Below are 12,411 nucleotides of genomic sequence, written 5' to 3' on the forward strand. Positions count from 1 at the left end.
ACTGAAACCATATTCACTGACAAAAAATAAAATCAAGCTAGTAAAATATTATTTTTTTATGAATTTGGTGCATACAAATAAATGAAAGGAGCATGTACACCTGTCAAGTTCAGAATTTTTTTATTACAAAAAATATTGGTTGAAGAAACAATTTTCTTGTATAAATTTATGTGGGGCCTGTATCAGACTGATAATTAAACAGGACTCTAAAAAAATAACAGAGCTTTATTTAACATTTTTTTTTCAATACATAAATTACTTAGTTCTTAAAATATTACATTATTGAAAAAAGCCTAAATTACTGTGATTAAAATGATCAGTTAATGTGGCAAGTGTTAAAACAGAATGCATGCTGAGAAAAAGGAAAATTATTTATTCCAGGCTATATATCTCTGTCATTCTAAACAAAGAGAGAAGCTGTGAACATTATATCATATCACCATAAATGTCGTATGTGTACTTTTTTGCTAGTATATCTACGAATATTCTTGCATAGCAGGACAACAAAAATTTATATCCTTATGCTGTTACTAAACATTGTGAAAGTAAACAGTGTGGAAGTAAACGTAGAATAAGTTACGATGGCGTGTCCTTGGTGTTGTTAAGATGTGTGTAGATGGGGATAGAGCGATAAGAAATACACAAAATTTGCTGCGAGCGAAGGCACCACTTTAGTAGGTGCAACAAGTATGCATTAAAATCAGTTGAAATAGTGTTCTTAGAAGAGTTGATAATTTTCGGTAAGCATAAGGGTCTGTCTTTATTTAATTATCACAAGAATTTGGTAACTTCAAATGAACATTGTTATTTATAATCGTATTTATTCATGCTTTCAGCATTGAGAACTATAGGAGGCGATAGTGTGTAGGTCAGAATACTTATCTTTTATTAATCTTGTCACATTTATTTGGCATTTCACACAAATTTTGTGCACAGAAAAAAGGTAAAATGCTCTTTCCGACATACATATACCTACTCTGTAATTTAAAATTATAGTATAGTTTATAATTTTTTTGTCTGGAACATTTTAGAAACTTTATACGTGAAAAATAAGTTGCAAAAAATTAATTTGTTTGGTCCTCACTGCAGCCTCAGATCACTTTTGGATTTTTTATGAACTCTTATACTAAAGGAAGGAAAGAAAATTCAATTTTATCAACATGCTTTTACATATATTGGATACTATAAGATGATAAATAAGTGACTCCGTTCATAGCATCCAGGCTGAACTTGGGCATATCCGATGGTTTCATTCCCACCTTGTTCATGAGTGTACAGTAAGTCCTCGGTTTACGTCGGGGTTACGTTCCTGAAAACCGCAACGTAAATAGAAACGACGCAAAATGAGCCATGTTTCATGCCACCGGCCGACCACGGCCCAAGGTCGGCCGGAAGCGCTGGCATACAGACGTGACAACGGGCAATTTTATCAGCAAATTACAACCGACAGCGTGGGAAACAAGTCCAACTAGTACTTCTCAGCTTTATAGAATGGTTATTTAACCAGCTGCTTTATTACCTTTATTGATTGAAATATAAAAACAGATATATAGTCGTTTGGAAGACATCTTATGAAGAAAAAATCATAAATTGCAGTGAGCTGATACTGTAGGCCTACTACAAACGCATTTAATCACGATAAAGTTAACAACGGCACGTTTAAAACTCCGGCCAACTCAATGATATCATAGCGACTGAAGTGTAGAGCTGTAGCAAACCGTATGTATTCGTTACTGAGTAACGGGTGCGGCATCTAGTAACGAGTAACGAAACGTTACACACGAATGCATTTCGTTACTCGCATTTTTCGTATGTTTTACGCATGCGCGCGCTTATTCGTTACAAAGAACGATGTTTGTTTATTAAGAAAAGTATAATTTGGAAATTCGTCGTCCAAGTTTTTTACTGTTTATTAAAGGTGTTGTGTGTGTAGACAAAGTTTGAGATTGGAACAGAAACAACGTAAGAAAGTATTTTTTACAAATTATAAATATGTATGTTTTTGTTTTTTATTATCGCGTATTTTCACGTTTTTTGTTCTTATCTTAAAAGAGATATTATAATAAAGCTGCTCTAATGAGATTTTATTGTTTCTTGGTTAACAAAAGCTGTTAATTATCAAATACTTTTAATTGTTTATATTAGATTTATTATTATTTACGCGACGTCATACTGTACGCGTACGAAATACGACTCGATTCGTTGCTGTTACATAACATAGCATGTTATGCGGTATCAGAAGTAACGAGTAACGATACGAAAGTAACGAGTACTAATATTGTTATAGTAACGAATACATACGGGTACACTTTTTTTAGTTACTTTTACACCTCTACTGAAGTGCCAAGGAGTTGGACGAAAAGGGGTAGGAGAAAATGCTGTGTCGTTGCGGGAAGTAGATAACACTTCTACGTGCGAGATACGTGGGTGGCCGAGCGGGCGGGCTGGTAGTATTGCATCACCGCGCGGAGAGCAGCGGAGAGCAGGAAGCGTCCCTCATGATGTATGATAAGATAAGGCGGTGAACGTGTAGCTTACGCTACATAGCATAAATTAACTACCGAAGGAAACAAAGAATTATAAACGAATTATATACAGATTTTTGGTTAAAATAAAGATTTACGGTCATTGTAAACGACGTTATTGTGAATCTGCGACAACTTAAATTGAAACATGAGTACTCAAACATTAGCGACGTTAATCCGAAACGACGTAAATCGGTACGACGTAAATAGAGGACTTACTGTATTAGAGTTTAGTTAGTTCATCAGCTTCATAATCTTCCGACACAAGACAGGGACTTTAATATCTTATTAAATGTGTCGATAAGACGTATGCAATTAAAAAACAATGCAGATATTTCTGTAAGTGCTAGTGTGCCTTCCCCAATTTTCTCCCCCTATCATTGATTCACCTATCATTATGTTTGTAAGGTTGATACTTTGACAGTTCTCAGTAAAGGATTTCTGTCATGTAGGCCATGTCTCCAGATCCATTCCACTTCAATTCAGGCAGTTAGCAAGAAAATGTCAGGTCACCATCACAGATTTACAGCAGTTACAACCAGTGGAGACAAGAAGTGTGCTAAAAAGATTTGGCCCGAAAACATTTTTTTACTCATGTTAAAGCCTTTTGAATATGGTTCAAAATCAAAAAAAGGTGGAAAAAAGCAAGTTTTTCAAATTAGCAGCATTTCAAAACTATTTAATGGATTCCATAAATTTTTTATTTTATTTTGTAGCTATTTCATTGAACTACAGAGTGGTAAACTTCCAATAAGCCCCATGAAAATTTCTTTAAGGGGATACAACTCAAAAATTTTACAAAGATTTTTAAATTTTTTTGGAAAATTTTTACATGGAATAATCAATTTTCATAAAAAGTAATTCTGGCAATATGTAGACCTATTTAAGTAGTTTTACAGAAAAAGTTGTTTTTAATTATATGATGCACGGAATTATTAACAAAGGTTAAAAGATTCATGACAAGGCCGATCAAAGAGGCATACAAAGCACTAAAAAAGATAACCCTTCTATAAAAATGGGTCTTTCAAAGTTTTATGCCTTACGGCCAAGGTGGGTGAAAATTCATCCAGAACAGTCTGTGTGTTCTTGTATTTACTGCAGTAACTTGCAACTAATCTGTGTAGCTCTTCGAAATATAACAAATAACAAAATTGAACTGAAGTGTTTGTGTGGTTAAGAAAGCTATTCCTCAGTTTACACTAGGAAAATACAAAGGGAAGGAATAGCTGAAGCAAGAAGTTCTGTCCAACAAAATAATGCTCTTATTTTACACTTTGATTTTGCTGAGAGCTGGTCAGTTGTATTGCTTGATGAAATCCAAACTTACCACTGGCAAACTGATTAGCTTTCACTATTTACCGTTGTTGCATACTTTGGTGCGGAAATAAAAAGTTTTGTTGTAGTACCTATCTGAAGATACAGCTCACAACTCTGCTCATGTTCTCTGTGCTTTAGAGATTATAAAAATGGAAATTTCAAAATTTTGCCAGTTAGAACTTTTAAGTTCAATAGTGTACATTACAGATGGGGCGGCTGGACATTTCCAAAATAGGTTTCAACTGTATGAACTATGTAAAAAATACTTAAACTGTTGTAAAAAAAAAATTGATTTTTTTCTGTTACAGGGCATGGCAAAAGTGCATGTGATGCAATAGGTGGTTTGTGTACACACTTTGCAACTAAGTTCAATCTTTGGGCAGTATGTGTTAGTACCATTAGAGATTCTGCTTCATTTGTTGCTGAAGTAGGTAATCTTGTACCAAAGATAACTCTATTAGCTCTTGAAGGTAAAACAATTCAGACATATAGGTCATGTAAGGAAACAGAATGGGCTACTGTGAAACCAATTGTTTGAATATAATAAAAACATTACTGGCTGATTAAAAATGAGACATTCATGAGAAGCACAATTAAAAATAAAATATAAATAGTTGTACAATCCAACCAGATTAAAATACACTATTTAATAAATGATTTCCAAGTAGGTTGGTTCGTTGATTGTGTTTACGTTCAGAATTGGTGGATGGGACAGATCACTGGTCTTTCATGCATCCCCATGGTCCAGCTAAAGGATTTCAGTGGCCACAGGAATCTTGAAAGAAGAAGGTTGAATGTCCGTTTTGTTAGCAATAAGCAATCCTACTCCACTTGGACAATTAGCAAGACTCCACACTTTCGACAAAGCTAATTTGATGAAGATCCAGCAGATCTACTGTCTTCAATGAGCCAAAAAATAAATTAGGAAGTTTGTAAATATACGTTACATATAGCTGAGGACGGGTAAGCATTCTACATTTAATTAATTAGATATAGGTATGTTGGATTCAATTTTACTTAGAACTTTAGGTTTTCATGCGAGTTAAAAGTGCAGCATATGTATTATATGTGTGTATAAATGTATTATATGTAAATATTATGTTAACGTCGTAATGTTTAGACGGACTCTACTTTTGTAATTAATTCACGAGGTTTATCAGATTTACGAATTACCTACATCTCATATTTAGAGACCAACTAAACATATTTGTAAATTGAGCGTGCAGACCATAGAAAATGTAGTAAAACTACATTTTCAAAAAATTCTATAAATGGTTACAAGTAAAAAACGCAATCCAACAAAGTGCATGCTATTAATAAAGGTTATGACTATAAACCGACAAATTTTTAGATTTTTAAGAAATGGGGTTTTTGAGTAATTGTCAATCAAAAATGGCACTTTTGTTAAATTTTGCAAAATTTAAATTTAAATGTTAATAATTTCATGCATCATAGAATTAAAACCAATTTTTTATGTAAAACTACTGTAATAAGTCTACGTATTGCCAGAATTACTTTTTATGAAAATTGATTATTCCATATAAAACATTTTTTTTAATCCAAAAAAATTGAAGATGTTTGTCAAATATTTGAGTTTTCCCCCTTTAAAGGTATTGTCATGGGGCTCATTGGAACTATACCACACTGTAGTTCAATATAATAGCTACGAAAAAAAAAAAATCAATGGACCCTCGGTTACCTCCCGTAGTACACTCAGACCTGACCCGCTCTCAGCGCCGGGCTTGCTTATGGTATAACACGTAATAGTGGGCTCTCCAGGCATCCCACACGCCTGCTCACGGGGTACAGGTCGCCACGTGGTCGGTGCAAAATAATACAAGGAGACAATTAGAATTATTACGTTTAATACATGCGCGTACTCCCATACACAGTCTCACGAGGTGCGTCTCCAAGACCCCAGGCACCTAATCGGAACGCAGGGAATAAGGCCCACGCACGTGGCCTGCACAAGCGATTACTAAGACTTGAAAAGACTCGTTAAGAGTTGAAAAATGACTATGTTAAACAGTCCCCCGACTGAGGCAGGCCCCGGGGATACGTGAAAGAGATTTGAAAGAATTAAGCAGAAAACGGAATTAATAGTCAGTGAACAAGAGTGAAGTCCCCGGGTGCGGAAGGCAGCGTCTAACCTCGGTCGTTGGCGGCATAGAACTGGCCGAGCGAAGGGCTCCCTCGGAACAACATGACACCTTCCCGCCTTGCCAGATTACCGTTACGCCTTCTTTCCGATTAAGTGCATTGTAATTTTATTTGAAGAAATACAAAAACACTCCTAAAATTAACACACGCCCTCCTACGGCTCTATTACTGTTTAAGCTAGAGTTATTAATTAATTAAAATATATATACATTTCAACTTCGTTCATGTTCGGGTTCGCTCGAGTTCGCTTGGCAACATCTTTAACTTACTTACTAAAACTTATATTATAAACAAAACAAAAACACTGACACAAATGAATGGGGAAAAAATAAAAAGCTAAACAATATAATTATTACATATTTAGGGGAACGTCGCACTGCCGCTACAGCGCCCTCTTGAGGTAGTTCGTGGCGCGCTATTCAAACACACACACACAACTACGTACTCGTGACGGAGCGGCTGCCAGTACGGGAAGTGTGGGGCCGGGGGGGGGGGGGGGAAGGTGGCGGAGGCTGACCAGGCTTCTGCCCAGTTGACATCAATGTTGATGTGTTCTTGGTTCTAATACACAAAAATGCTTTAAATATTTCTGTGTATTAATGAATGAGGTATACAATTTATTAATCAAAAAAAGAATAGTAGAACTGTAAATGTGTTGTTTCCTTGACGCTGCAGAACCATGAAAGCTGGTCGTGAGAAAGATTATGAAAATTCAAGACTCAAATTCTTGAAGAGATGGCACATCAACCCGAATCTGTTGATGTTGAAAATATCATTATTTGTTATGTACGGAGGTGAGTTACAAGATATATGGCATTTATTCAAGAAAATATGCTTATTTAAAAATGTTTCTTTTAACAGATATATCACACATGTGAAAACATGTCTAACAATACATTCCCCTTCATAAATAATATAAGGGTGGTCATTTTTTCCAAATGTTATTTTATAATACTAAGCAGTAATAGATTTTTAGTTCAATACTAATAACAAGTACCTGTAAATTAACTTTAAAGGTCTTTTTTTTTTAAACACACTTCGGAAGGACATACACAGGATTTCATTTTGAGGGGTGTTGGGGGTGGGGGTGGGATAGAACCTCTTTGCCTGCTGTTTGCTTTAAAATTCTTTACTTTGGTTGCTGGAAATGATAGGTTTTTTGGGATTTCGTGGGGGAATGGGGGATATATATTTCGCTGCATACACCCTTGCTCAAGGTAAGCAGTTTATTTAGATTTTTTTGAAGTTGTGCTCCATGCCTTGTTTACAGTTATTATGTTTATAAATGAGACATGTACTGTAATAGGTGGTTGTTTATTCGCTACGCCATTACTAAATTTTTATTAGTTCAGAAGTATATCTAAAAACTATTTCTTGTGCGATCTTAATTAAATCGTTGGGTTGTAAAAATAATCTAGGAACTGACGCATTGATCCCCTAGTTCACAATCATACTAATTACGGGAAAAAAGTGGTGTAATTAGGATGATAGTGTAGAAATCATAAAGTCACAATTTAATTTACCAAAAAAATTGTAATTAATATGATTGTGACCTAAAGTATCGAATTGTAGAGTTTAGCAAGGGCGGCAAAATTTGAATAGCCTACTGGCGGAAAATGTGTAAATCCGCCACTGCACGTACCTTGTCATGACAAATATTATCTTAGAGGTGCTTTGCTGAATAGAGTGGAAACTTATTATTTGCCATAGATCATCTTCATCTAATATTTTTACTAACAATTATTTAAAATTAATGGATATATATAATTAGTAATGAATATTTTCTGGGAAGAGAATATAGGTATTTCTTTATTTTTCAACAGGGGCATATATGGCGGGGAGGGGTGTTAGGATAGGTTGTATATATACTTCCATCCTCCCCCCTGAAATCCAAAAAAATCAGTTAAAACCTTTCATTTCCACAACAAAAATAAAATAAAAAAGAATTTGAAAGCAAACAGCGGGAAAAGTAGTTCTATCCCCCCAGCCCAAAATTAACTTCTGGGTACGCTCACTGATTTTCAATCCCATATACAGTAAAACCTTTTTGTTGCGACCCAATTTATTGCGACCACCTCTCTATTACAACCCGATTTCGAGGAACCGTGAAAAATTGCCGAAAATCCGAAGAAAATCGGACAGAAAATAAGTTTCTTGTGGTGAGTAGTGTGTTACTGCGTTTCTCTTGCCGAGTACTGTACTGCCGTAGGCAGCGCATATCTAAAAATAGATACCACTTCCTGTCGACCGCTGTCAGCGCTTAACAACACCCATTCCACGTTCTTTGCCGGCAGGGTGCAGATAAAGGTTTTTGTGGCAGCGTGTTTACGTTTAGCTTTTTGCGAGTGTCTAGTGTGGTACGCAGTCAAGGTAAAGAAAGCTACCTGCTGGATTTCTCTTGATTTTGATTACTATCGGTTGACAATACACAGCGACCAACTGGATGCATGCCCGCCTCGACTTGTTTTAACTGCCGCAGCGATGTTTGTTTTGACAGCTCAAGCAATTATCTTTTCCCGTGGGTTGATAGAAAAAGGTCGCTTCACCCAGCATAAAAAAAAAAAAGGCTACGCCACTTACTGCCCACGCAGGAAACACACTGGCTGCCGTCTGTCTCCCTCGCATTTATCTTTCTTCTAACATTCCAAGTCTCACCTCTCGCGCGAGCAATAACGAAGGGACCACGCATTGCGCCCACTCGCGTTGCAGAACCTACAGCTGCCATATTTTTAAAGGAAATGTCCCATTATTTTTCTGTTATTCTTACATGAACATTATTGGAAGTATTAAAGCCGACACAAAAATACGCTGTGTGTTAAAATTAACAGAATTTAATGATCTTTCATTTCGTTTTTTTTTTTAAATTTTTTTTCCTGATTTTCACATTTGGGTCAAAATGTCCAATTTTTTGACGGTTCCCGAGAATGTATTCGTAAAATCACTGCTTCGTTAAATCCGGGGTTCGTGACATTGGGGTTCTAGTGTATTTAACTACGGAAAGCAGAAAACGTACATGTAAACTAACACATATTTTCTTTAGAGGTGGCCTGTAGGGCGACGGACTTATGAAGGTTGAAGTGGGTTTAAAGCAAAGCCGTCTAGCATTGTGAGTGACAGCATCCTGCCATTTTACGGCTGGTTAGCGAGTAGCGGTTTTTGAAAAAAAAAAGGGGGGGGGGGGTTTGAAATGAACTGAAAATTTTGGAAAACATCTATTACGACCCCCCCCTCTATTACGACCCTTTTCCTGGGAACCGTGAGGGGTCGTTTCAGAGAGGTTAGACTGTACATTGAAAATACATTGTGTTTTTAAATATTTATTTGTGAAATTCCCATCTTTATAATTTTGCTTTCGCTAAAACTATTTATATTATTTTAGGATATAACATTAAGTACCTACCTAAATGCAGTTAGTGATATATTCGAAGACAACTATGAAATCACATTGATGCATCTAACAGCTTGGTTTTTTGTTGCAGCCACAGCATCACTTATTCCTTACCTGACTATTCACATGCAAAGCATTGGACTCACTATAGAAGAAATTTCTATAGTTTATATGGTTTTACCATTTACGACTTTCATAAGCCCACCTATCACAGGTAATACTTAGTTTATATTGAAACAATTAATTCTAAGTAGCCTTACAGAATATAGTTTAGAAATCACAGAAAAGCACAAAGTGTAAAATTACTTCTAGAAAATAATAATCTATAGATAGTCAATGGAACGTAATAATGCATAGCCAGGATTGGGTGCCTATAGGTCATTATTTCTGGTATAATTTTTGGGGTCCCTCCTCGCTCATGTGTGTTTTAAAGCTGTTCCTTTAGCTGTCCCCAGTAAGATATTCACCATAAGGTGAGGATTGAGCTATGATTAAAACACACATGGAAAAAAAAATTTTCTGAAGATTTATTGATAAATTTTATTTTTGTATTATGCTAACTTTCATATGACAATTATTATTTTCTGTAAATCACTATGTGGTAATGAACCACATTATTCTACATTAATTACACCACATGTAGAACTTTTGAAATACGATTGCCATAATTCACCTCCAAAACCCAAGCTTTCCAACATATATGTTACAAGTGCCACATCTCACCCAAACAATTACCATAAATTACACCAGCCACCTTAATTTAGAAAATATTGTTTTAATGAAATTATGATTTTATTTGAGGAATCCCTAAGACACTGAATTAGGTCAACAGAAAAAAAATTGTTTATGAAATTAATTTTGCCTACCAGGCTTGGTGACCTTTGTAGTTTGTACTGGTGGTGCGGGAATATCTATGTACTCCTAGTATGCTTGAGTTACGTAGCCTGCTGTTCCCTAACAAGGTGGCACTGTTTGTGAACTGTTACGTACCTTATAGAAATTGTACCAACCTTGCAAAGGTAATGTGGTCTAACAGCCAAATTATGCTCTGCACAGCAAAGCACTAAGGGATGCTTCAAGGTTAAAGAAATATTACCCTCACGGGATGTAGATCTATCCTCAGCCGTGGCCCAATTAAGTCTGCCACCTGAAGATGTTGTTCTTAGAATGAATGAATTGGAGTTAAACATCTTGACCTTGTGGTCAGTAGAGACAATGATGAGTGAACCAATGATAATGGATCAGTGACAGACTTCATTGATGGGGGAACAGGAGTACCCAGAGAAAACCAGAAAGCCACGTTTCTGACTTGTGAAACATCCTAGCTTGGCCTTGCCGGGAATCGAACCGGGGCTACCTTGGGGAAAGGCCGTGGCTGCCACTTCGCTTAGAACTGAAACTCACGGCGGCACCAAACAGGTGAAAGAACTGCTTCAGTAAAAATACATTCAACAGACCAGTTCCACGTAAAAAATGTTATGTTGCAATATTATTTGGCGGGTTGCAGTGACGATATAACTTATAACCACCTATAATTTGAAAAAAATTGTGAGATTACAAAAAAAATTATCTACTGCAGTCCGCACTTGACCTTTTAAGTCTTTTCAATTATTTTTCCATAAAAAATGTATTCTACTTTTTATTTTGTTTTATTGCACTCTGTAAAATTTTTTTTAAACTTTAGTGTTCTTAAAAATCAGATGAAATTAGATTTTGAGTATGATTGTTTAAGATGTCAGAAACTCTATATAATAGCCTTGTAAAATGTTATTACACTTTTTTTTCCCCCAAAATTGAGGACTCCCAATTTAACAGGCTGGGGGGAGGGTTTTCTCTCAATCCTGAACCCTCCCTGAGTTCGAGGCTCAGTCACTACCACGCTTACATAACTGGTCTGGGGCCCGACAGTCTGTCGAGGGGTGTGTTCCACCAGCAAGGACGGCTGCTGCCAGAAGTGAGAGTGCCCTTTGCCTTGCCACCGCGGTGGCACAACGACAAACTGCAGATCATTTGAGGACACCAAGTTGGTTCCCTAGAGTTTACAGTCCTCCATTATTCTGAGGGTCACAGTTCCCTGTTCATTTTTGCACATAGCTGTCTTCCTTTCAAGTCAAATTAGTACCTAAAATACTTTCGAGAAGTTTCAATGAAATATTTTTTTTTTTTTTTTTTTTTTTAAATTTTCAGTTGAATATAGTTTTGAATTATGAAAATTACTTGTAACTGCTTGGTCCAGTGACCGAAGAGAGCGAAAACTCACTCAAAGGTCTTCTATTTTATTCCGAACTTTGTGGGTGAATTTTAAGGATGAAATATTCCGATATGTCTTACAAAAATGCTAAAGAAAATTCCTAATGTCACATTTGTGTCCCAGTGTTCCTATTGTTTTTTTTTCTGTAGATTTTCCAAAAAATACATAAACTTTCTATATCCACTTGCTGTTTCATGTTATATGAAATTAATGCAGTTCTATATGTTAACACCTGGAAATGTTTTTTATACTATCATTAAATGCAATATTAAAAAATGCTTCTTAGAATATTTAATTGAGGATCTGTTATTTCAAAACAGTGGGAAAATATCCTTTCAGATAATATTTTATATAGAATTTCAACAGTTCCATGTTATTTATCTGTATATAATAAATGTTATGTAAAATATTTTTAATGATTTTTTTGTTATTATAAACAAATAATTTTTTTGTTTAAGGTTACCTTGTGGATAAATTTGGACAGTACAAACCAGTGGTGGTAATGTCGCTAATCTTCAATGCCATTTTCCACCATTCACTACTATTCTTTCCTCTCACTGAAACACCTGGAAAAGTTCCATTTGCATTTGTTCTGAAACACCCAGCTGAGACCACAGTCGAGGTAAGTTTAAAAAAAATTACTGTAAATAAATTAGAGTGTAAAGTGCCCTAACCCTAGATAATTTGTTTCTTGGAATTGCTTGCAAATTACTTACTGAAGCTAACATTGGATTAGTTAAATTTATAAGTGTTCCTATCAATTGTTTTAA

At 35.6% G+C, this 12,411-nt stretch overlaps 1 protein-coding gene across 1 annotated transcript in view; it reads left to right on the forward strand.

Moving 5' to 3' along the window:
• Positions 1–338: 338 nt before the first annotated feature.
• LOC134529542 (uncharacterized) overlaps positions 339–12,411 on the forward strand; it is a 46,913-nt gene continuing 34,840 nt past the window's right edge. Inside the window, exons 1-4 of the mRNA XM_063363744.1 lie at positions 339–740; positions 6,678–6,796; positions 9,482–9,604; positions 12,100–12,263. Of these exons, the coding sequence (XP_063219814.1) occupies positions 6,682–6,796; positions 9,482–9,604; positions 12,100–12,263 (402 nt within the window). The 5' untranslated portion in view covers positions 339–740; positions 6,678–6,681. The remainder of the gene's footprint in view (positions 741–6,677; positions 6,797–9,481; positions 9,605–12,099; positions 12,264–12,411) is intronic.

This window comes from Bacillus rossius, chromosome 2 (assembly GCF_032445375.1).
Source record: "Bacillus rossius redtenbacheri isolate Brsri chromosome 2, Brsri_v3, whole genome shotgun sequence".
In the NCBI taxonomy this organism is placed as follows: domain Eukaryota; kingdom Metazoa; phylum Arthropoda; class Insecta; order Phasmatodea; family Bacillidae; genus Bacillus; species Bacillus rossius.